Below are 17275 nucleotides of genomic sequence, written 5' to 3'. Positions count from 1 at the left end.
TCTATTGGCGGGAAATCGAAGATCCTAAAGTTTCGCTTTATGGCTGGCTGGTAAGATGGATCGGTGCTTCAATCGCTGCCCGCTGCCTGCTATTTAATCCAACACGGTGGCACGTCGTTTTCCGTGGCATAGAAAATTCAGCTCACAAGGGGCCCATATAAGTCCACAGCACTACCTTTTTTATGTACGAGATCCCTGCTCCTTGCGACTTCCATCACGCAGAGAAATGTAAGGACTGGTACTGTTTCTTTTTTCTTCCTATTCCCGCGGTAGAAGGCGTAGAAGAAAATTTATTTTTTTTTTCTTCTCGCGGAGGAATGGATCTCATCTGGAATGTTGTCACAGCAGGGGTCTCTCTGATAGCAACGATATGTGTGTGGCAACTGGCTCGCGATTTCCTTTGGAGGCCTCGGCGGCTCCTCCAGGCTTTCAAGCAGCAAGGCGTCCTGGGACCGGTTCCACGCTTGTTCCTCGGGAACTTGGATCAAGTACGCGAGCTCATGGCAGTCGAAGTTGTCAAGAGTTCCACTGGCGAAATTAGAGACGACAATCATGGTGGCGTTGTGGCGAAAGTCCTTCCTTACTATGCAGCGTGGTCCAGATCATACGGTACGAGATCGATCTTTTTTCCCAGTTTTTGTGGATGATTGAAGCTCGCGGAATGTGTACACAGGTGAAACGTTTTTGGTGTGGTGGGGATCACAGCCAAGGCTGATGATAAGCGATCCAGAGCTGATGAAAGAAGTGCTTTGCGACAAAAGTGGGAGTCTTGACAGGGATCCCGGCCAGCATGCCGCCAGGGATTTGTTTGGGGATGGGATTGCGTTGCTGACTATGAACGAGAGATGGTCCCAAAAGCGAAAGATGGTCTCTTTGGCTTTCCACAACGAGAAGCTGAAGGTGATTAACTCTCTCTATTTCGAAAGTTTTCATTTTTCTTTCTCCACCAAGCTTCTAAATGTTTTCATTTGCAGTTGATGATCGATGCTATGGTAGCTTGCGTCGAGGAGAACCTCAAGCAGTGGAAAACCACCGAGGGACCGGTGGATGTTGCGTCAAAGCTCCGAGACATCACACAGGATGTTTTGTGCCGGACGGCTTTTGGGACGAGCTACGCGGCAGGAAAGGAAGTTTTCGAGATGCAAATCGAGCAGCAATACATTCACTTGGAGTGGCAAGGTCAAGTTCATCTGCCTGGTTTTAGGTGCGGTTTTTGTCTCTTTTCTTTTCGTTCTATACGCCTTCTTGATAAACGTAAGCGCTTCTTTAGATTTCTTCCAACGTCCGCCAATCGACGCAGGTGGACTTTAAAGCAACAAATCGACAGCAAGCTTCGAAAAATCGTCGTAAACCGATTGAAGGAGTCGAGTGTCAGTGGATCATACGGGAAGGATCTCTTGGGATTGATGCTGGCTGCAAAAGATGGAGTTTTGGATTTTAACAACGGTAAGAAGCTGGACATCCAGGTGACGATGCAGGACGTGATCGACGAGTGCAAAACTTTCTTTTTCACGGGACAAGAAACGTCCGCAGCTCTACTAGCGTGGACGATGCTGCTTTTGGCACTCAATCCCGACTGGCAGACTCGGCTACGTCAAGAAGTTTGTCAAGTTTGTGGACAAGTCTCCGCTCCAAACACTTTGGAGATGCTCGGCAATCTCAAATCCGTAAACTTGCCATTCCTCTATTATCTTGTAATTTTGTAAAACTCTTTCTTTCTTTTGCTCCAGATGACAATGGTGATCAACGAGGCTCTTAGAATGTATCCCCCGGTTCCTTTGCTAAATCGCTACACACACAACAAGGTCAAGCTCAAAGAACTCGTCATCCCAAAAGGAACTCTGCTACTCGTGCCTCTGATCGTCATAAACTACAACGAGAAGTTCTGGGGGGTAGATGCCAAGAGCTTCAATCCAGATAGGTTCGTCTCCCAACAGCAAAGGCCGTTCTTGCCGTTCTCCGTGGGGCCGCGAACTTGCGTGGGACAGAGCTTCGCCATGATCGAGACGAAGATCATCCTTGCGATGATCCTACGCAAGTTCAAGTTTGAGCTCTCGGAAACTTACGTCCACTCGCCATTTCAGGTGCTAACTTTGCAGCCAAAGTTTGGCATGCCGATGAATCTCCTGGCAAACCAGTGAAAGTCTTCAAAGAACAATAACATTTTCCAAACTATGACGAACAGTATATATACACCGTTAAAGAAATATAAATTTGTGTTACCTTTTAACGAATCAAGGTTATCTTTTCAATAATCGATTAGAAGAAAGGAAGATTATAAGAAAAGGGGGCAAAAGGAAAAATAAAATTCATTTCCATCCTTTACCTTTTGCTGTATGCAAAATTATAGATGAGCCATACATTTATTTTAACTTTTTATTTCAAATGAAAATCTGGTAAAGATCTGCATAGTTTATTTTCTTCTCTTTGAAAAACAAATCAAGATTAAATAACATCCTTTATATTAGCTCACACTAGCCTATAATCTGAGCATATTACTTCTTAACAATCATTCCACCGAGCTCTTGGCCTCCATGACATATTCATGATCAATAAATGGAGATGTTCTAGCAGCCATGGTAATTCCTAAAACCCGCCCCCGCCTCCAAGAGCCCTAAATTTCGAAAGCTATTGGCGGGAATGAGGACCCTCTACTCTTTGGCGCGTCGTTTTCCGGATCATAGAAAATTCAGCTCAATGGGGCCCATCTGTCTTTGAAGTCCACGGCACTACCTTTCTTTTGTACGAGATCCTCGTTGCTTGCGACTTCCCATCACGCAGATACGTTTCTTTTATTCTATTTCTCTCTTTAGAAGGCTTTGAACAAGCCAACATCAGACTTTTTAGTTTTAATTCTCTCCTCTTTCGTTTCTACGAATCTGGAATGTTGTCACAGCAGGGATCTCTCTGGCGGCAACGATATGTGTTTGGCAATGGGCTCACGACTTCCTGTGGAGGCCTCGGCTCCTCCTCCAGGCTTTCAAGCAGCAAGGCGTCTTGGGACCGATCCCACGCTTGTTCCTCGGAAACTTGGATCAAATGCGCGAGCTCATGGCAGTAGAAGTTGCCAAGAGTTCCACTGGCGAGATTAGCAACGACCATCATGCTGGCGTTGTGGCGAAAGTTCTTCCCTACTATGCAGCGTGGTCCAGATCATGCGGTACGAGATCGATCTTTTCCCAGTCTTCGTGGAATCGTTCGTGATGATTGAAGCTCGATGAATCTTTGAACAGGTGAAACGTTTTTCGTTTGGCGGGGATCACAGCCAAGGCTGATGATAAGCGATCCAGAGCTGATGAAAGAAGTGCTTTGCGACAAAAGTGGGAGCTTTGACAGAGAACCCGGCCAGCATGCCGCCAGGGATTTGTTTGGAGATGGGATTGCGTTGCTGACTATGAATAAGAGATGGTCTCTTTGGCTTTCCACAGCGAGAAGCTCAAGGTTTCAAAACTTTTAGTTTCTTCAGCTTCTGAATGTTTTCCTTCTTGTTTTCCCTCAGTTGATGATCGATGCTATGGTAGCTTGTGTCGAGGAGAACCTCAAGCAGTGGAAGACCACCGATGGACCGGTGGATCTTGCGTTAAAGCTCCGAGACATCACACGGGATGTTTTGTGCCGGACGGCTTTTGGGACGAGCTACACTGCAGGGAAGGAAGTTTTCCAGAAGAAAATCGAGCAGCAATACATTCACTTGGAGTGGCAAGGTCAAGTTCATCTCCCAGGTTTTAGGTGCGGTTTTTGTCTCTTTTCTTTTCGTTTTCTTCGCTTTCCTGATAAACTTATTAGATTTCTTCCAACGTCCACCAATCGACGCAGGTGGCCGATTGAAGGAGTCGAGTGTCAGTGGATCATACGGGAAGGATCTCTTGGGATTGATGCTGGCTGCAAACGAAGGAGTTTTGGATTTTAACAACGGTAAGAAGCTGGAAATCCAGGTGACGATGCAGGACGTGATCGACGAGTGCAAGACTTTCTTTTTCACTAGCCAAGAAACGTCGGCAGCTCTACTAGCGTGGACGATGCTGCTTTTGGCACTCAATCCCGAATGGCAGACTCGACTACGTCACGAAGTTCGTGAAGTTTGTGGAGAAGTCTCCGCTCCAAACTCTTTGGAGATGCTGGGCAATCTCAAATCCGTAAGCTTTTCCATTCCTCTTTTCTTTTGTAAAACTCTTTCTTTCTTTTGCTCCAGATGACAATGGTGATCCCGGTTCCTTTGCTAAATCGCTACGCAAACAACCACAACCAGGTCAAGCTCAAAGAACTAGCCACCCCAAAAGGAACTCTGCTACTCTTGCCTCTGATTGTCACAAACTACAGCGAGAAGCTCTGGGGAGAAGATGCCAAGAGCTTCAATCCAAATAGGTTCGTCGCCCAACAGCAAAGGCCGTTCTTACCGTTCTCCGTGGGGCCGCGAACTTGCGTGGAACAGAGCTTCGCCATGATCGAGACGAAGATCATCCTTGCGATGATCCTACTCAATTTCACGTTTGAGCCGATGAATCTCTCGGCCAAAGAAAAATCACACTTTCACAAACCATAGATATATAAGTTTTTCTCTAATGAAAAAAGGAAGATCTTTATCAATGGCGATGGCTATGGCATCGTGCAGTGGCAGAATCCCAAGTGGTCTTACATTATCGCGAAGATCCAGGCACAGATTCGTGGCCGCTGCGTCCGAGGATGATTCCAGAGTAGCAATTCAAGAAGAAGCTTCTTCCGCGATCGACGTTGTCAAGAAAGAATTTCAGGCAAGGAGATACCATGTGGAGAATGACAAAATGTTCGACATATTGGGCGCTTCCTTGGCAGTGCCGCTTCGTCTGGGAACAGGAGCTCTCGTCCAAGGGTATGAGAAAGAAAAAAAAAACTCTCTAATTTGATTTTCTATGCTTGGATATAGCTACAAGGCATCCTTTGTTCCCAAGGAGCAAGTTCCACCGTCGCAGTACTCGCTCTTTGATTTTGGAGGTAAAAAGTTTTTTTTTTTTCTTATAATCTGTAGAGAGTTTGGTAATAAATCAGGACAGAAGCTCGTGGAGACTGCAGTGCTAGGAGCTCGACCACAACAGCCCATACAAATCTATGAATTCGAAGGGTAATCTTTCGTTTTTTCTTCTTTCGTTCTTTCATCGCTTACTGATGGTTTCTTTTTTTCCTTAGTTGTCCATTTTGTCGTAAGGTAACTCAGATTGCAAGCGATTGGAAAGGCCTGAAGAAAAGTGTGTTTGATTTCATAGGTCAGAGAAGCTGCTACGATCCTGGATCTCGACATCTTGTTTTATCCCTGTCCTAAAGACGGTCCAACCTATCGTCCCAAAGCTATCGAACTTGGTGGTAAAAAGCAATTCCCTTACATGGTAAGCTTTGCAAACTTTAAGCTTTCTATCAAATGCTCGTTTTTGTTTTGTTTTTTCGTCAGGTAGATCCCAACACGGATGTTGCAATGTACGAATCGGATGAAATCATCAAGTACCTTGTAGATAAATACGGTAAATTGTTTTCAAATACCATAGACTTGTTAGTTTGTCGTCGATTGTTTTTCCAGGGAATGGGAAGGTGCCTTTTATGCTGTCACTGGGTTTCTTCACGGTAATGTATTGTGTATATATTTTTTCCACCGGCTTTTCATTTGCTATCAAATTATAACAGACTCTAACAGCAGGATTAGCAATGCTTGGGCGTGCAGGCAAGGTAAACTTTTACGTCTTTCACTTTGACGATACAAACCAGGTTTTTGTTTTCAAACCAGGGATCCCAATACGTTCCTGCGAGAAAACCAGACAAGCCTCTAAAGATCTGGGCGTACGAGGTGAATTGAAAACTCAAAAAAGAAAGAGAGAGCTATATCTTAAAGCTGGATTTTGTGAGCAGCTTTCGCCTTTCTGTAAGATCGTACGAGAAAGGCTGGTTGAATTGGAGCTCCCTCACGTTTACTACAAGTAAGTCTCTAGTTTGTGTTTTCTTCTCTCGAGAGCTCTTTTTTAAGTCTCTACTTTACACTGTCCAGTGCCGCTCGTGGAAGTCCCAAACGAAATTATCTCTTGGAACGGACTGGAATTTATCAGGTACTCATAAATTCGATACAATGGTGTTGGAATCACTCTTTTGTTTCCCAGGTTCCTTTCTTAGAAGACCCCAACACCGGTGTGGAGATGTTTGAAAGCTCGGAGATTATCAAGTATCTTAACACAACGTATGCCTTGTAAAGAAAAGAGATTCTCATCTTATAGATAAATTCAAGCAGCAGTTTTGGAAGTAGATTACTAAGTTTGGACACACGAAGTTTAGTTGTAGTACAGTCGGAGTTTTGGTTGAGTTTGGCACTCGACGTCCCAAACCATGCCTAAACCCTGAGGTTTTTCCCTGAATTTCTGTGTCTCTGGCAACACTCCCTTGCAAGGATTCATCTGGGAAAGATAGAAGCAGCAAAGTATTAGAAGTTAGAAAGAACTTCTACTAAAACTTACATATCGCCCGAGTGGGAACTCTGCTTTCACGTAATCGTGACCAACAAACTTCTGGTTCCAGAGCAAATCGTGAGAATAATATTTCCTGAAAAACGAAAAAACAAATCAGAGCATATCTGCGATTTAAAAACTTAAACTCGTACTCTGGTTGCTTGATGACGATCTCTGAGCCATCTTCTTCATCGGCTTCAATATGTCCCCAAACAGTACCTCTAAAGTGATATGCTGGATAATGTTCCAATCCCAGTGTAAATCTCGTCACCGGAGTCTCGGACACGGGAATGCCCATGAATCTCTTCTCATTGTTTTCCTGATCAGAAATTTAATTAATATCAAATAATAAGAAAAACTCCATAAAATTCTAATAAGGAGACCAACCTTTCGTATGTCATGCTTGCAAGGATCGACCACATCCTTGAGGCTGTACTTAATTGTATGCTCCAGGGGCTCGAAAGGATTATAATCTGGACGTGGAAAATCTCGCAAAATCATCTGCTTGTTGGCTATCGAACAGTATTGATACTGGTACCATCCTGCAAATTGGCAAATGAATGAATTAACTGAAAGTCTAAGATTTCTTACTGAGCTTGTCCTTGATGTAATCCGGAGACATTCTATTCAGCTCGTCCTCGATCTGCCTCTGTATGGGCTCGAAAACTTGCATTCTCCACTTCTCATACAAGATCCCAAGCTTCTTGACATGCTTCTCGTCAACCAGCTCGATCATATCGCCCATTTGCCGCAGTATGTGTCCCTTTTTGTACTCCGCGCCTCTGGAATACGATCGATACATCTTTTCAAACTTGATCTCGTCTTTCCTCCTCTTGCGCTCCTTGATCCTCTCGACCAGCTTTTCCAGGGAAAAACAACGCAAGCAATCAGCCAAACAATCTCGCGAGAGCAACTTCAGAAGAGTTTACCTTAGAAACATTCTCACAAGAAAGATTTAGGTTCCAACCTCCTTCTCCTCGGATGAGTAGCACAGGAAATTCTCAACAGGTGTGTTCCTGAGCTTGTATCCGACTTGCTCGCAATACCATCCTCGCCTAACTTTGTAGCCACGAACCTTATATTTCCTCTGCATGGATGATCACGTATCAATTCTTATGTAAAATCCTAAGATCGAGGCTTACACGTTTCTTCCTGACCCGAGGAACCAGCTTTGGATCCGGCGGCGGCTTTGGAGCATGAACAACACTCCTGGGTGCGGGACAGCCTCGGATCCAGCGCAGGGGTTTGAAGAAATCCAGAAATGCATCAGGCTTGGTCATGGTGATCTGGCCTTGGGGATTTGGCTCCTCCTCTTCATCCGCTTGCTTGGCCAACTTTGGGCGGAAGAACCCGATATACGAGAGTGGCTTGCATGGCGAGATCTCCCCCGGCACAACGGGAGGGTCGTGCGGGAGCCGCTTCTTCTTGTTCTTGCGGTATTTCTTCACCTTGGCTTGATCCAGGTGGTCGTCCAGCGGCGAAGCGGGCCGCCTCCTCTCCTTCTTGCGTGGGATCTCCACCTTTCTCCATGGAACTGGGAAGCGCTCCTTCTTGGAGTAGCGCTTCTTTGGCGGAGGAGCTCCCCAATTGTCCCAGGCCATGGCTAGAAATCTCTTTTGCAAGACAATAGAGATGGAGATTGAGAATGAGAGAGAGTGAACCCAAGAAAAAAGGAGGAGAACAATGATGGAAAATTTGCGCGCGCTTGCTGCTTGAGCCGGCCACCGTTTTCCACCTGTATGGTTTGCCACGTGGAATAGTATATATTTTTAAAACAAGATGATGGATTACAACATAGCTGAAGGTACAAAGGATGATAGATTTGAAAAGAAATTATAACATAGTTGAAGGTACAAAGGATGATAGATTTGAAAACAAACTATAACATGGCTGAAGGTGATAGATTTTGGAAACAGACTATAGTCTATACTTGAAGTTACAAAGGATGATAGATTTAATCATGGGTAGGTATATGGTAGCGGGGGGTGTTTGCATAGCTCGAACTGCTTCTTGAAGAAGTCCGGCTCGGTTGGCGCGATGAGATCCATGATCTCCATCATATCTGGAGGCTGCCCTAGCAGCTCGGCGTAGATCATCGCCCTCACGTATTGGCCCTTGGAAGCATAGAAATATGCGTTCGTCCGCCACTCTTTCTTTTGCTTTTGGCTTGGAGACTTTTCCATGTGTAAGTAAACCCTAGAACTTAGTTCTACCTTTATAGTAAAGCAATCAAAAGGTTCGCTAAACAAAGGACGGTCCTTTTGGCTTTAGTTGATGCAGTTTACATAAATCAAGTAAACATTTTAACAATTCCGAATATTCTTAATTCTTTTCTATCAAAGGCAGAAGTCAATTAGTAAAAAGCTGTAAATTAAAAAAGAACCTCGTTGTCAAAGCAAGCAACGAAGACGTATCGATAGATTTGCTGGAACTGGCATATTTCTTCCTCGTGACACGACACGAAGAGGCGAATATCCTCTCCTTGGAAGGGATAAGATATGGCCATGGTGTGGCTGTGAGTGACAGCAAGCTTGGAGTAGTTTTAACCCCAGGTACATTTCTTGGTAGATTTATTTACTACTTTTACCCAATATGATTTCATTGTTCTAGGGTTGATTGGAGGCTCCGGCTTATCCGCTTCGTCGGGGAGAGCAGTGCTAGGGTTGCGCGATTCGCAGGGCGGGGATTGTTTCTCACGAATTCGGGGATCGTCTCTATCGCGGCGCCATGGCGTCGGCTCCAGCAGGTCGGGGTTTCGCGCATAGATTAGGTCAATTTCTCACTCGGCATTGCTTTGCGATTCGCAGAAAAGGCCGCGGATGACAAGAAATCCGAGTCCTCCTCATCGCAGGCGGATTTCAACGCTTTCGACATGTCGGCGATGACGAGCTTGTTGAATGTAAGCTTTAGTTCTTTCTAGATACTGTTTTGCTAGAAATTTTCTTGAACTGCACTCTTTTTCTTTTTTTTTGCCAGGATCCAAGCATCAAAGACATGGCGGAGCAAATTGCCAAGGATCCGGCATTCAATCGCATGGCACAGCAACTATCCGAGAGCGTCCAGACCGCCGGAGACGGTGTTCCACAGCTCGACACGAATCAATACTTCCAGGCAATGCAGCAAGTTATGCAAAACCCACAGTTCATGAGCATGGCGGAGCGCCTTGGCAATGCTCTCATGCAGGTAGTGTTTGGAAGCTCTATTGTCTCAAGCTCTTGTTTCTCTGTTTTCCAGGATCCATCCATGGCAGCAATGCTCCAGAACATGACTAATCCAGCTCATAAGGAGCAACTCGAGGCACGCATGTCGCAAATCAGAGAGGATCCCGCTTTGAAGCCAGTTCTCGACGAGATCGAGCAAGGAGGCCCAGCAGCTATGATGAAGTACGATCCTCTTTTCCTTATTCTCTCTCACTCGTGCAAGTGACTGACTTTTGTGATGTGAACTTTTGCCAGGTACTGGAATGATCCCGATGTTCTTAACAAGCTAGGACGGGCAATGGGAGTAGGGGGTCCGCAGCACTTTGGCTTGCCAAGGGAGGAAGTCGAAGAAGCGGAAGCCGAGGGCGAGGAAGAGGAGGAACTGACCCTTCATCACACCGCTAGCACTGGCGACATTGAGGTACCTGAGTTTTCTCTATATAATTTTGTTTTTCTCATGCTCTTCATACCCAGGGGTTGAAAGTTCTTCTAGCAGACGGTGCAAACAAGGATGAGAAAGACTCGGAAGGGAGAACAGCACTTCATTTTGCTTGTGGATACGGAGAGGTAAGCAAATAGATTGAGTTGATTTCCTCCTCCACGACTCATCTGTCATCTCTTTCCAGTTGAAATGCGCGGAAGCTCTTCTCGAGGCTGGGGCGTTCGTGGACTCGGTGGACAAGAACAACAACACTCCATTGCATTACGCTGGTGGCTACGGCCGGAAGGAATGCGTGGAGCTGCTATTGAAGAACGGAGCGGCCGTGTAAGTGTCTCGAAAGCCTCTTCGTTCTTTCGCGCTTGGATTGGACTAACTTTTCCTTGTTCCAATAGGACTGTAAGAAACATGGACAGCAAAACTCCAATGGACGTTGCCAAGCTCAACAATCAGGACGAGATCGTCCAGCTCTTGCAAAACGACGTTTTCCTCTGAGAGAAATCGGAATCACAAGGCGAGAAGAACGAATTCGTTGGGGATTGTGTGAAAACTATACTTGAAGGCGTAGAAGTTCCTGGTGTTGGATTTTTTCCTCTTATCATTATAGCTACAAAGAAAACCTTTTAAACTCCACAGCATCGCTACAAACATAGCTTTTCCTTTTGGTATAAAACTTCCTCCCAGCGAGGAAAAGAATCAAAGAAGTTCCTTCCACAGCTCTTCCAGAGTGCTGCTTCGCTATGACGATCGAACTCTCTTGTGACCCACCGCTCCAGCGGCAGCGGCGGGAGAATCCATGGCTTTCGCGGTCCCTGGCGCTGGGATGGAATCGCCCTCTTGCGAATTCTCGAAAGACTTGACGAACGAGGAGGAGATGGTGGAGTACAAGCTCACGACCTGGCCGATGTTCTTGTTGAGCTCCTTGATGAGCACCACGTTCCTGGACAGGCTCTCGGGGACCTTGGATTCCTGGTTCTGGTTGATCTCGTTGATGAGGAGCCGGTTGTGATCGAGCAGGAATTGGACCTGGCTAAATCCCCGCTCGAACGCCGCCCACATCTTCCTGTCCACTGGCGGCGCCTTTGCTGGCGCCGACGATGCGTCGGCTTCCATGGAAAATCTTTGCGCTCGCGAGAGATTTTGGGAGAGGCGCGATCATTCCTGGGAAGAATCCCACGCACGAATTGTGAGATCGGTGGAGGAGCTGGGAGAGGGGAGAGATTTGCTACTTACCACCACTGGCGCGCATGGATTCATCGTCTCCGCTCGAAATATTTCACTTTGCCCTAGCTAGAACTGAGCTAGGGTTTCTTCTACCTACAGCGATCCAATGCGGCGAGCGGCGGGAGCGCTGCGCGGGGCGTGGGCGATTCTCGCGCGGCAGGAGGAGCGAGCAGCGCCTCTAGTGACTCGATTCTTGTCGCAGGTCGCGAGTGTCAACAGATCGCCTCTTGTTCGTCCGGCACTCCTTTTCTCTCGCCGGGTAGGCTACCTTTTCTTTCTTGCCGCTCCTCGAGCTAATGTAGGTTGCGATTGCTAGGATGCGAGGGATTTCGCTGATAAAGCCAAGGAGGATTTGCCTCCTCTACCTCCTCCTGTGAAGGTAAGGAAGATTTTTTTTCTCTCTCTTTTGGGCTTGCATGAAGGGATGGTGTTTTTCTTTTTTTCTTTCTTGTAGATGCCGAAACTCTTGAGTGGTGTTCATGGCAACTACGCTGCTTCCTTGTATGTGACGGCTGTGAGGGCCGAGGCTACCGACCAAGTGGACTCTGAAATGCGGGCGATCGCAGCCGCGGTCGCGCAGTCCCCCGAGTTTCAAGCTTTCGCGGAGGATATCTTCATGAAGAGGGAAGACCGCATTGAGACCGTGAAGAAAGTCTTTGGTGACTCCAATCTACATACGATCACCATGAACTTTCTAAGTAAGTTTGCCTTTTTTTCTCTCGTCTTTTCTGATTGTGGTTGTTTGAGCAGCAATCTTAGCTGAGGATGGCCAGTTCAAACTCTTTCCAAGGATCGCGAAATCGTTTGCCGAGGTGATGGACGCTCACAGGGGGCGTATACGAACGCTTATTACCACAGCAGATGTACGTACTAGTGAAGCCTGGTTGCTGGCATTAACATTTGCGTGGTTTTTCGTTTCTCTCCTCTTTCAGGAGCCCTCATCCTCCGATTTGGATTACATAAAGAAGAATGTGGTGGACACGATGCTAGAGCCTGGACAAACTGCGATCATTGAGACAAAGGTATGCGCGATTCCCTCTTGCTAATGCGCTCTTACCGGTTAGCTACTTTTTTGGGCTTAGATCAACGAGGACATCATAGGGGGCTGTATCGTGGAGGTCGGGGACAAGCTCGTGGACATGTCCATCGGCAAGAGAATAGTGCAGATCGAGAAGGTTTTGCTCGAGTCCCTCTCGCAAATGGATGCGTGAGGTGGGATCAAGAACTCGAAGAGACTCTTGGAATAATTTAGCAAAAAGCGAAAGGTGTGTGACAATAAGCTGATATTGATGACAACCATGGTGGTGTTGCAGACCAAGCGTAAATCTCATGTACAAGTATCAGAAAAGAGAACCGATTGCTACTTTCGCTTCGTGATTCACGAGTTTGTTTGTGAGTGCAGGACAATAGTCGTTCTCGAACATGTGCCAGTTTTTGCTCTGCAATGGGACCAAGTAGGTTCTTAAATTCGACTTCCTTTTTTTGTTCTACCCGTTTTAATGCAGGCAAAAGACAAATTTCTTTCCTCTCTGGAAAGTATGCTCGCAAGCAGGTACGGGGATTCGTGCGGTTTTATAGGCCTGGAGCGCGAAAAAGATCGTCTTTATTCGCGATTCTTCCTAAGCTTCTCCGAAGAGGTATCCGAACTAAAGCAGCCTTGATCCTTACAGAAGTTTGGTACGGATAAACTCGAGCTCCACGGTGTTGGGCTGCTGCTCCGGCTGGAAGAAGAATCGGCGGGTCTGCTGCTGCTGCGCTTGGCCTCTCTCGCTCGAAAGTAGTGCGCGAAGAACTCGGTGTTGGCCTTGACGAGCTCATTCCAAACTAGCGATCCAAGCAAGAACAAGAAAAGAAAAGAGGATTATCATCAAACTATTCATGGATTTTCGAGGTACCTATTTCAGCAATGGCTGGGTCTACATTCGCTTGTGCCAGAGCTTCGATGGTTTCTTCTTGATCCATATGTAGCAGCAGGCATCTCTCGATCAAGTAATGCACCTACAAATCCAAGTAAAAGGCTGCTCCAAAATTTTTAAGTCAAATTGCTACCTTGAAAATGTAGGAGCTGGAGATTGTCTCTTCCGGCGGCCTGCGCGCGCTCATAGCGAGGATCAAACTGGAAATCACAAGAGATTTCCTTCTTCCTTCTTTAAAACACTGCCGCTCTTTGCTGTTCGTGGAAATCGTGGAAAGCAAAGCTGTGCCGTTGATCGGCACCCATCAACCGTCAGCATGTCATTCACATCTCAACCGTCGCGAGCCCGCATCCAACGCTTGAAGTCGCGGCACGCGGCGAAAGCGATATGCAATGCGGCGTGGTTTCTAAGCAACTCCCGTCCACCGTCGAACCGAGACTGCTGTCGCGCCATCCAACGGCCAGGCTTGCTAACGGATAATTTGCCATGTGACCGTCATGTGAAGTGTGCTATTTTAATGCTTCCTCGTGGGTCCACGGTCACGTGGCAGTGCTGTTGACCCAACAATATACAATGCGAACGCACGATTGTCCATTGACCATTAGAGTCAATGTTTTTCGTTGACTTAGTCAACTAAGTCAACGTTTTGATTGAATCGTTCGAGTAAGAAGAATCGTGGTGTTCATGTACAATTGCTATGGCTATGATATTGTCATCGTTGTCGTTCGAAGGAATCGAGGAATCAAGGAGAGAGTAGTGATCTTGGCGGTACTGCCTCTTCTAGTCTGCCTGCTGGTTAGCTTCCCAAAAGGAGAACAGAGAAAAAGAAAGAGAGAGAGAAAAAAATTCGAGGAGAAGGGTCAGTGAGTGAGTTCTTGGGACTCAATCCTGACGAGGAGCTTGTTGTTGTTGCTCCTCTTGCTTCTCGACCGTCTCCATTTCTCGCAGCTGGCGTTGCATGAGATAGCCCTGCGCCGTGGAATTCACGATGGAAGCCAGGAATCCCATGAGTATGACCATCACGAAGGTGTTCCAGGCGAACGCGACCATGTTTGGCTGCCCGGACTGAAAGCAACATCCATCAGTACCGAGGAACAAGACTAGATTTTGCGTCTTCAATCTTGTCAGTACCAAGGATCTTGGAGAGACTACTTACTTTCGCTTGCTGGCCGTGACGAAAGCTCTCCTGGGCACCTTGTAGAGTGGTCCTGATTCTCGGCAAGATGAAGGAGAACGTAGGCACCTTAGATAAGCTCCAGGTTAGCGAGTCCAATATGAGCTCTACCAAGTGCGCGTTGCAAGCCAAGATGATGAAAATCGTCTGCCAAACAGTGCACAAATGAGATTTTCTGTTACTGTCAAGATACAGTACCTGTATGTGCGTCTTGATGACTGCCTTCCCCAATAAGGTGGCCAGGAAAAACTTCCAGAAAGGAACAAGAAAATGCCCACACATCATTCCCGCTAAATCGAACAACGGATTCGGCACCTGCGGAACGGAGCGTGAGTCGTGCCAAAAAGCAACACTAAAAAGAAATAATATAGACATACCGAAGCACAAATCAAGATCGTGAAAAATCCAAACCGCTGGATTTTCGTCACCATCCACTGCCTTACTCGCGTCAGCAAGGAATCCTTTGTGGCGGACTCGTTCTCGATGTCGTCAAGAGCCTTTAGACGCTCGCCAGACAACCGAGCTGCGGACCTTCTAAGTCAGTGACACGAAACTTAAAAGCAAATGAAATGAGGATACCTGCTCTAGAAACAAAGTAAGGCGGAAGCTCTCCAAGGGCCGTCCCAATCCCCCACAAGACTGCCTCGGGCTGGACTTGTACCAAGACATTGTAGAGCGGGACCATGTAACTCTCGTGCTCGGATGCAAGCCGGGGAAACTGGGGAGCTCCAATGCTCGTACAGTCCTTGTCCGCCCATGAGGCACTCGTTCCAAAATATGGTGTGTCGTATGGCGCGGACTTTAAGTCGTCGCGTCCACAGAGGGTGGCTTTGAGCGTAAACATGGCAATGTGAGGACCAAGGTAGAGCACGAACGTGTGTAGTCCCGAGCCTGGAGAAACGCGTAAGACTTTAAGAGAGAAACCTTTTAAAAAAATCCAGGAACTTTACCGAGTCCGATCGAAGAAGCCACTCCAAGGCCGATCCACCATACAGCGAAACGAAAATATAGCCAGGCTTCCTCCATTACCTGCGAGAGAAGAATCGAGCTTTCATGAAGAGCAGGCTTGAATGGGAGAAGAGAAATAAATACCTTCTCATACCCTCCGACCACCAGCAGTGTGCATCCCGACGCGAAGCAGAGAAAAAGGAACAAGAGAAACGTGAATCTGTGCCTCGCAGCGTAGATCCAAATCCGTCCCAGATGTTGGAGCATGGCCAGCAGGAAGAATTTCGTGGTCGTGAGCGGCTGCTTCGTGAGAACGAGCTGCTCGCGTTGTCTGGTATGCATCCTCTTCAACCGTTCTGGAAGGAACGAAGTGAAAAAAGAAAAAAAGAAGGAAATCGGTGTCTAAGAGCTCGAAATTTCGAGCGAGCGCGAGATCGATGAGAGCGCTGGAAAGAGCGAACGACACTTACTCATTGGATCGATCCCGATGGTGCTGGTGAAGCTGGAGCTGGCGGTGGGCGCTACCGGCGAGGAGAATTCGTCCGCCATTGGGGAGGCGCGACCAATGCGCGTGACAAACCCTAGCGCCTTGGGCAGATTAGGGCTCTTGGACGTCGGAGGGCCCGAAGTATTTCGAGGCCGGCTAAGCGCGCTTTCCAAGGTAATCGCCGCGACGAATCTTAGCTAGATCCTTTTGCCGCATTCTCGGCATTCCTCCACGTTTGAGCTCTATCGAATCGTGCTGTTCTTCTAGCTGTTCTAGGTGAAGAGAGTTTTGCTCTCTATGTAACAAAATTGCTACTACCGCTACAAGGCTACCAGGTAAAAGCCTCTAGCTGCTATATCGGAGAAGAAAATCACTCGACTAGACTAAACATACTGACGAACTTAGCAGGACTGAGCGAATCCAACGTATCAGCCAGTTTGCTGGCAGTCCACCGCAATGGGAGAAGCTGCCGCTCTTGTGCCTTCATCCAGATGCGTCCATGAAAGAGGAAGAGTCCGCTCTCTAAAGGTACCACCACCTTGCTGCTGCTGCTGATTTTGCTGGCTTGGGTGATGTTGGTGTTGAGCTGCAGGGGTTCCAGTCGTGGCTGCGCTGCTGCCACTTCTGCTGCCGCGGCATTCGAGTTTGAGAAATCCGTGTCCGGCAACTTTGCAGTGATCCAGACGACTTCCATGTCTTCCAAGTCACTGAAGGCCTGCAAGCTCTGCCTGGTAGGTTTCCACTCCTTGGACTGCTCCCGGAAGGTGTCGCCCTCCTCCTCGTTCCCGAAACAGAGACGCCGGGCGAAGCTCTGGAAGGGCGACGACAGCAGCGTGCAGGACTCGGAACCTGTGCGGTCGAGAAAACAACTGTGGCTGTGAACAATGAACGAGGCACGCTCTTTATTTTGTTTTTCCAGTCAACCTGTCAGGGTTTTCTCGCATCTCTGCGTGTTCTTTGGTCCCTTCTTGGAGGGGGGATTTCCTTACAGTGCGTAGCATTCTCTTTCTATCTGTTTCGTTAGTTTCGTTTCAGCTCTACAGGCTTGCGAGATGGCTGGAAGATTAAGTTACAAGTGTGGCTTTTCTTCTTACCTGGAATGCAGAGAACTCGTCGAGGGGCTCCTTGTTCATGTCGTGCAAGTCGAGGCCGGAGCAGTCGCCTTTGCCGCTGCAGTGCCCTCTTCTGCCTCTTCTGCCTGTTACTCCACAAGTCTTTGACATCGTTGTCAGTGCGCCAGGCATCGATCTTGGCCCACTTTGCCGAGCTTGGCTTGCATTTCCACGACGAGCTTTTCCTCCTCGGGATTCCGCACATGCCAAGGAAAAAACATTGGAACTCTTACACTACAGTGACTCAGCTCAAGGTGCTTGCACAGGATGTTGCAAGCTTCAAGCCTCTCCACTTCACACTCTGAAACACAGAA

General features: G+C 47.4%; 9 protein-coding genes and 1 long non-coding RNA gene across 10 annotated transcripts; 7 read left to right on the top strand and 3 right to left on the bottom strand.

The window, feature by feature from the left end:
* The first annotated feature begins 235 nt into the window (after window positions 1-235).
* On the top strand, window positions 236-2247 carry LOC9643978 (cytokinin hydroxylase). Its single transcript, XM_002983692.2, has 5 exons — window positions 236-609; window positions 674-900; window positions 975-1204; window positions 1271-1667; window positions 1731-2247. The coding sequence occupies exons 1-5, from the start codon at window positions 318-320 to the stop codon at window positions 2139-2141; spliced, it is 1557 nt and encodes a 518-aa protein (XP_002983738.1). The 5' UTR covers window positions 236-317; the 3' UTR covers window positions 2142-2247.
* A 393-nt stretch (window positions 2248-2640) lies between these two features.
* Window positions 2641-3827, top strand: LOC112351241 (cytochrome P450 734A2-like). Its single transcript, XM_024688737.1, has 5 exons — window positions 2641-2710; window positions 2897-3160; window positions 3234-3441; window positions 3500-3729; window positions 3787-3827. Exons 1-4 carry the CDS (start codon window positions 2641-2643, stop codon window positions 3501-3503), a joined length of 546 nt encoding a protein of 181 aa, XP_024544505.1. The 3' UTR covers window positions 3504-3729; window positions 3787-3827.
* LOC112351240 (cytokinin hydroxylase-like) lies at window positions 3515-4543 on the top strand. Its single transcript, XM_024688736.1, has 3 exons — window positions 3515-3704; window positions 3787-4136; window positions 4250-4543. Exons 1-3 carry the CDS (start codon window positions 3515-3517, stop codon window positions 4541-4543), a joined length of 834 nt encoding a protein of 277 aa, XP_024544504.1.
* A 12-nt stretch (window positions 4544-4555) lies between these two features.
* On the top strand, window positions 4556-6261 carry LOC9651199. Its single transcript, XM_002983691.2, has 12 exons — window positions 4556-4849; window positions 4904-4971; window positions 5026-5098; window positions 5164-5182; window positions 5241-5360; window positions 5423-5492; window positions 5549-5592; window positions 5653-5694; window positions 5753-5812; window positions 5875-5942; window positions 6011-6068; window positions 6120-6261. Exons 1-12 carry the CDS (start codon window positions 4563-4565, stop codon window positions 6207-6209), a joined length of 999 nt encoding a protein of 332 aa, XP_002983737.2. The 5' UTR covers window positions 4556-4562; the 3' UTR covers window positions 6210-6261.
* A 2734-nt stretch (window positions 6262-8995) lies between these two features.
* LOC9651198 (ankyrin repeat domain-containing protein 2A) lies at window positions 8996-10733 on the top strand. The gene is made up of 9 exons (XM_002983690.2): window positions 8996-9013; window positions 9072-9207; window positions 9269-9360; window positions 9438-9644; window positions 9696-9844; window positions 9917-10082; window positions 10136-10228; window positions 10288-10427; window positions 10496-10733. Exons 2-9 carry the CDS (start codon window positions 9189-9191, stop codon window positions 10593-10595), a joined length of 966 nt encoding a protein of 321 aa, XP_002983736.1. The 5' UTR covers window positions 8996-9013; window positions 9072-9188; the 3' UTR covers window positions 10596-10733.
* On the bottom strand, window positions 10657-11390 carry LOC9643976 (protein ELF4-LIKE 3). Its single transcript, XM_002983574.2, has 2 exons — window positions 11334-11390; window positions 10657-11261 (listed from the first exon to the last, which is right to left on the bottom strand). The coding sequence occupies exon 2, from the start codon at window positions 11211-11213 to the stop codon at window positions 10839-10841; it is 375 nt and encodes a 124-aa protein (XP_002983620.1). The 5' UTR covers window positions 11214-11261; window positions 11334-11390; the 3' UTR covers window positions 10657-10838.
* LOC9651197 (ATP synthase subunit O, mitochondrial) lies at window positions 11383-12701 on the top strand. Its single transcript, XM_024688705.1, has 6 exons — window positions 11383-11583; window positions 11641-11703; window positions 11779-12022; window positions 12075-12187; window positions 12257-12346; window positions 12407-12701. The coding sequence occupies exons 1-6, from the start codon at window positions 11431-11433 to the stop codon at window positions 12533-12535; spliced, it is 792 nt and encodes a 263-aa protein (XP_024544473.1). The 5' UTR covers window positions 11383-11430; the 3' UTR covers window positions 12536-12701.
* A 68-nt stretch (window positions 12702-12769) lies between these two features.
* Window positions 12770-13620, bottom strand: LOC112351231. The gene is made up of 3 exons (XM_024688706.1): window positions 13374-13620; window positions 13220-13322; window positions 12770-13148 (listed from the first exon to the last, which is right to left on the bottom strand). Exons 1-3 carry the CDS (start codon window positions 13425-13427, stop codon window positions 12928-12930), a joined length of 378 nt encoding a protein of 125 aa, XP_024544474.1. The 5' UTR covers window positions 13428-13620; the 3' UTR covers window positions 12770-12927.
* A 233-nt stretch (window positions 13621-13853) lies between these two features.
* LOC9643975 (vacuole membrane protein KMS1) lies at window positions 13854-16123 on the bottom strand. Its single transcript, XM_002983573.2, has 8 exons — window positions 15833-16123; window positions 15507-15718; window positions 15365-15443; window positions 14994-15305; window positions 14792-14937; window positions 14613-14729; window positions 14397-14561; window positions 13854-14305 (listed from the first exon to the last, which is right to left on the bottom strand). Exons 1-8 carry the CDS (start codon window positions 15909-15911, stop codon window positions 14123-14125), a joined length of 1293 nt encoding a protein of 430 aa, XP_002983619.1. The 5' UTR covers window positions 15912-16123; the 3' UTR covers window positions 13854-14122.
* Window positions 15986-16981, top strand: LOC112351232. Its single transcript, XR_002994062.1, has 4 exons — window positions 15986-16023; window positions 16117-16184; window positions 16258-16377; window positions 16442-16981. It is a non-coding gene; the product is annotated as an uncharacterized LOC112351232 (long non-coding RNA).
* The last annotated feature ends 294 nt before the right edge of the window (window positions 16982-17275 follow it).

This window comes from Selaginella moellendorffii, unplaced genomic scaffold (genome assembly GCF_000143415.4).
Source record: "Selaginella moellendorffii unplaced genomic scaffold, v1.0 SELMOscaffold_59, whole genome shotgun sequence".
Lineage (NCBI taxonomy): Eukaryota > Viridiplantae > Streptophyta > Lycopodiopsida > Selaginellales > Selaginellaceae > Selaginella > Selaginella moellendorffii.
The sequence above is the reverse complement of the archived record's forward strand: the minus strand, read 5'-3'. Positions and strand labels throughout refer to the sequence as shown.

What these genes read in the sequence shown, in the direction of transcription:
- LOC112351241 (XM_024688737.1), top strand. Translation starts at nt 2,641, where the DNA reads ATGAGGACCCTCTACTCTTTGGCGCGTCGTTTTCCGGATCATAGAAAA. An exon ending in CAGCTCAATGGGGCCCATCT is followed by an intron (nt 2,711 to 2,896) that starts GTCTTTGAAGTC and finishes ATGTTGTCACAG; the next exon opens with CAGGGATCTCTCTGGCGGCA. An exon ending in AGCGTGGTCCAGATCATGCG is followed by an intron (nt 3,161 to 3,233) that starts GTACGAGATCGA and finishes ATCTTTGAACAG; the next exon opens with GTGAAACGTTTTTCGTTTGG.
- LOC112351240 (XM_024688736.1), top strand. Translation starts at nt 3,515, where the DNA reads ATGGTAGCTTGTGTCGAGGAGAACCTCAAGCAGTGGAAGACCACCGAT. An exon ending in CATTCACTTGGAGTGGCAAG is followed by an intron (nt 3,705 to 3,786) that starts GTCAAGTTCATC and finishes TAAACTTATTAG; the next exon opens with ATTTCTTCCAACGTCCACCA. An exon ending in TGCTGGGCAATCTCAAATCC is followed by an intron (nt 4,137 to 4,249) that starts GTAAGCTTTTCC and finishes AACCACAACCAG; the next exon opens with GTCAAGCTCAAAGAACTAGC.
- LOC9651199 (XM_002983691.2), top strand. Translation starts at nt 4,563, where the DNA reads ATGAAAAAAGGAAGATCTTTATCAATGGCGATGGCTATGGCATCGTGC. An exon ending in AAAAGCAATTCCCTTACATG is followed by an intron (nt 5,361 to 5,422) that starts GTAAGCTTTGCA and finishes TTTTTTCGTCAG; the next exon opens with GTAGATCCCAACACGGATGT. An exon ending in TGCTTGGGCGTGCAGGCAAG is followed by an intron (nt 5,695 to 5,752) that starts GTAAACTTTTAC and finishes TTTTCAAACCAG; the next exon opens with GGATCCCAATACGTTCCTGC.
- LOC9643975 (XM_002983573.2), bottom strand. Translation starts at nt 15,911, where the DNA reads ATGGCGGACGAATTCTCCTCGCCGGTAGCGCCCACCGCCAGCTCCAGC. An exon ending in TGGTCGGAGGGTATGAGAAG is followed by an intron (nt 15,444 to 15,506) that starts GTATTTATTTCT and finishes CTTCTCTCGCAG; the next exon opens with GTAATGGAGGAAGCCTGGCT. An exon ending in CGATCTTGATTTGTGCTTCG is followed by an intron (nt 14,730 to 14,791) that starts GTATGTCTATAT and finishes TCCGTTCCGCAG; the next exon opens with GTGCCGAATCCGTTGTTCGA.
- LOC9651197 (XM_024688705.1), top strand. Translation starts at nt 11,431, where the DNA reads ATGCGGCGAGCGGCGGGAGCGCTGCGCGGGGCGTGGGCGATTCTCGCG. An exon ending in CGCTTATTACCACAGCAGAT is followed by an intron (nt 12,188 to 12,256) that starts GTACGTACTAGT and finishes CTCCTCTTTCAG; the next exon opens with GAGCCCTCATCCTCCGATTT. An exon ending in CTGCGATCATTGAGACAAAG is followed by an intron (nt 12,347 to 12,406) that starts GTATGCGCGATT and finishes TTTTGGGCTTAG; the next exon opens with ATCAACGAGGACATCATAGG.
- LOC9643976 (XM_002983574.2), bottom strand. Translation starts at nt 11,213, where the DNA reads ATGGAAGCCGACGCATCGTCGGCGCCAGCAAAGGCGCCGCCAGTGGAC.
- LOC9643978 (XM_002983692.2), top strand. Translation starts at nt 318, where the DNA reads ATGGATCTCATCTGGAATGTTGTCACAGCAGGGGTCTCTCTGATAGCA. An exon ending in GTTCATCTGCCTGGTTTTAG is followed by an intron (nt 1,205 to 1,270) that starts GTGCGGTTTTTG and finishes GCGCTTCTTTAG; the next exon opens with ATTTCTTCCAACGTCCGCCA. An exon ending in TGCTCGGCAATCTCAAATCC is followed by an intron (nt 1,668 to 1,730) that starts GTAAACTTGCCA and finishes CTTTTGCTCCAG; the next exon opens with ATGACAATGGTGATCAACGA.
- LOC9651198 (XM_002983690.2), top strand. An exon ending in CTAGCACTGGCGACATTGAG is followed by an intron (nt 10,083 to 10,135) that starts GTACCTGAGTTT and finishes CTTCATACCCAG; the next exon opens with GGGTTGAAAGTTCTTCTAGC. An exon ending in TTGCTTGTGGATACGGAGAG is followed by an intron (nt 10,229 to 10,287) that starts GTAAGCAAATAG and finishes ATCTCTTTCCAG; the next exon opens with TTGAAATGCGCGGAAGCTCT.
- LOC112351231 (XM_024688706.1), bottom strand. Translation starts at nt 13,427, where the DNA reads ATGAGCGCGCGCAGGCCGCCGGAAGAGACAATCTCCAGCTCCTACATT. An exon ending in CCAGCTCCTACATTTTCAAG is followed by an intron (nt 13,323 to 13,373) that starts GTAGCAATTTGA and finishes TTGGATTTGTAG; the next exon opens with GTGCATTACTTGATCGAGAG. An exon ending in CCCAGCCATTGCTGAAATAG is followed by an intron (nt 13,149 to 13,219) that starts GTACCTCGAAAA and finishes TTGGATCGCTAG; the next exon opens with TTTGGAATGAGCTCGTCAAG.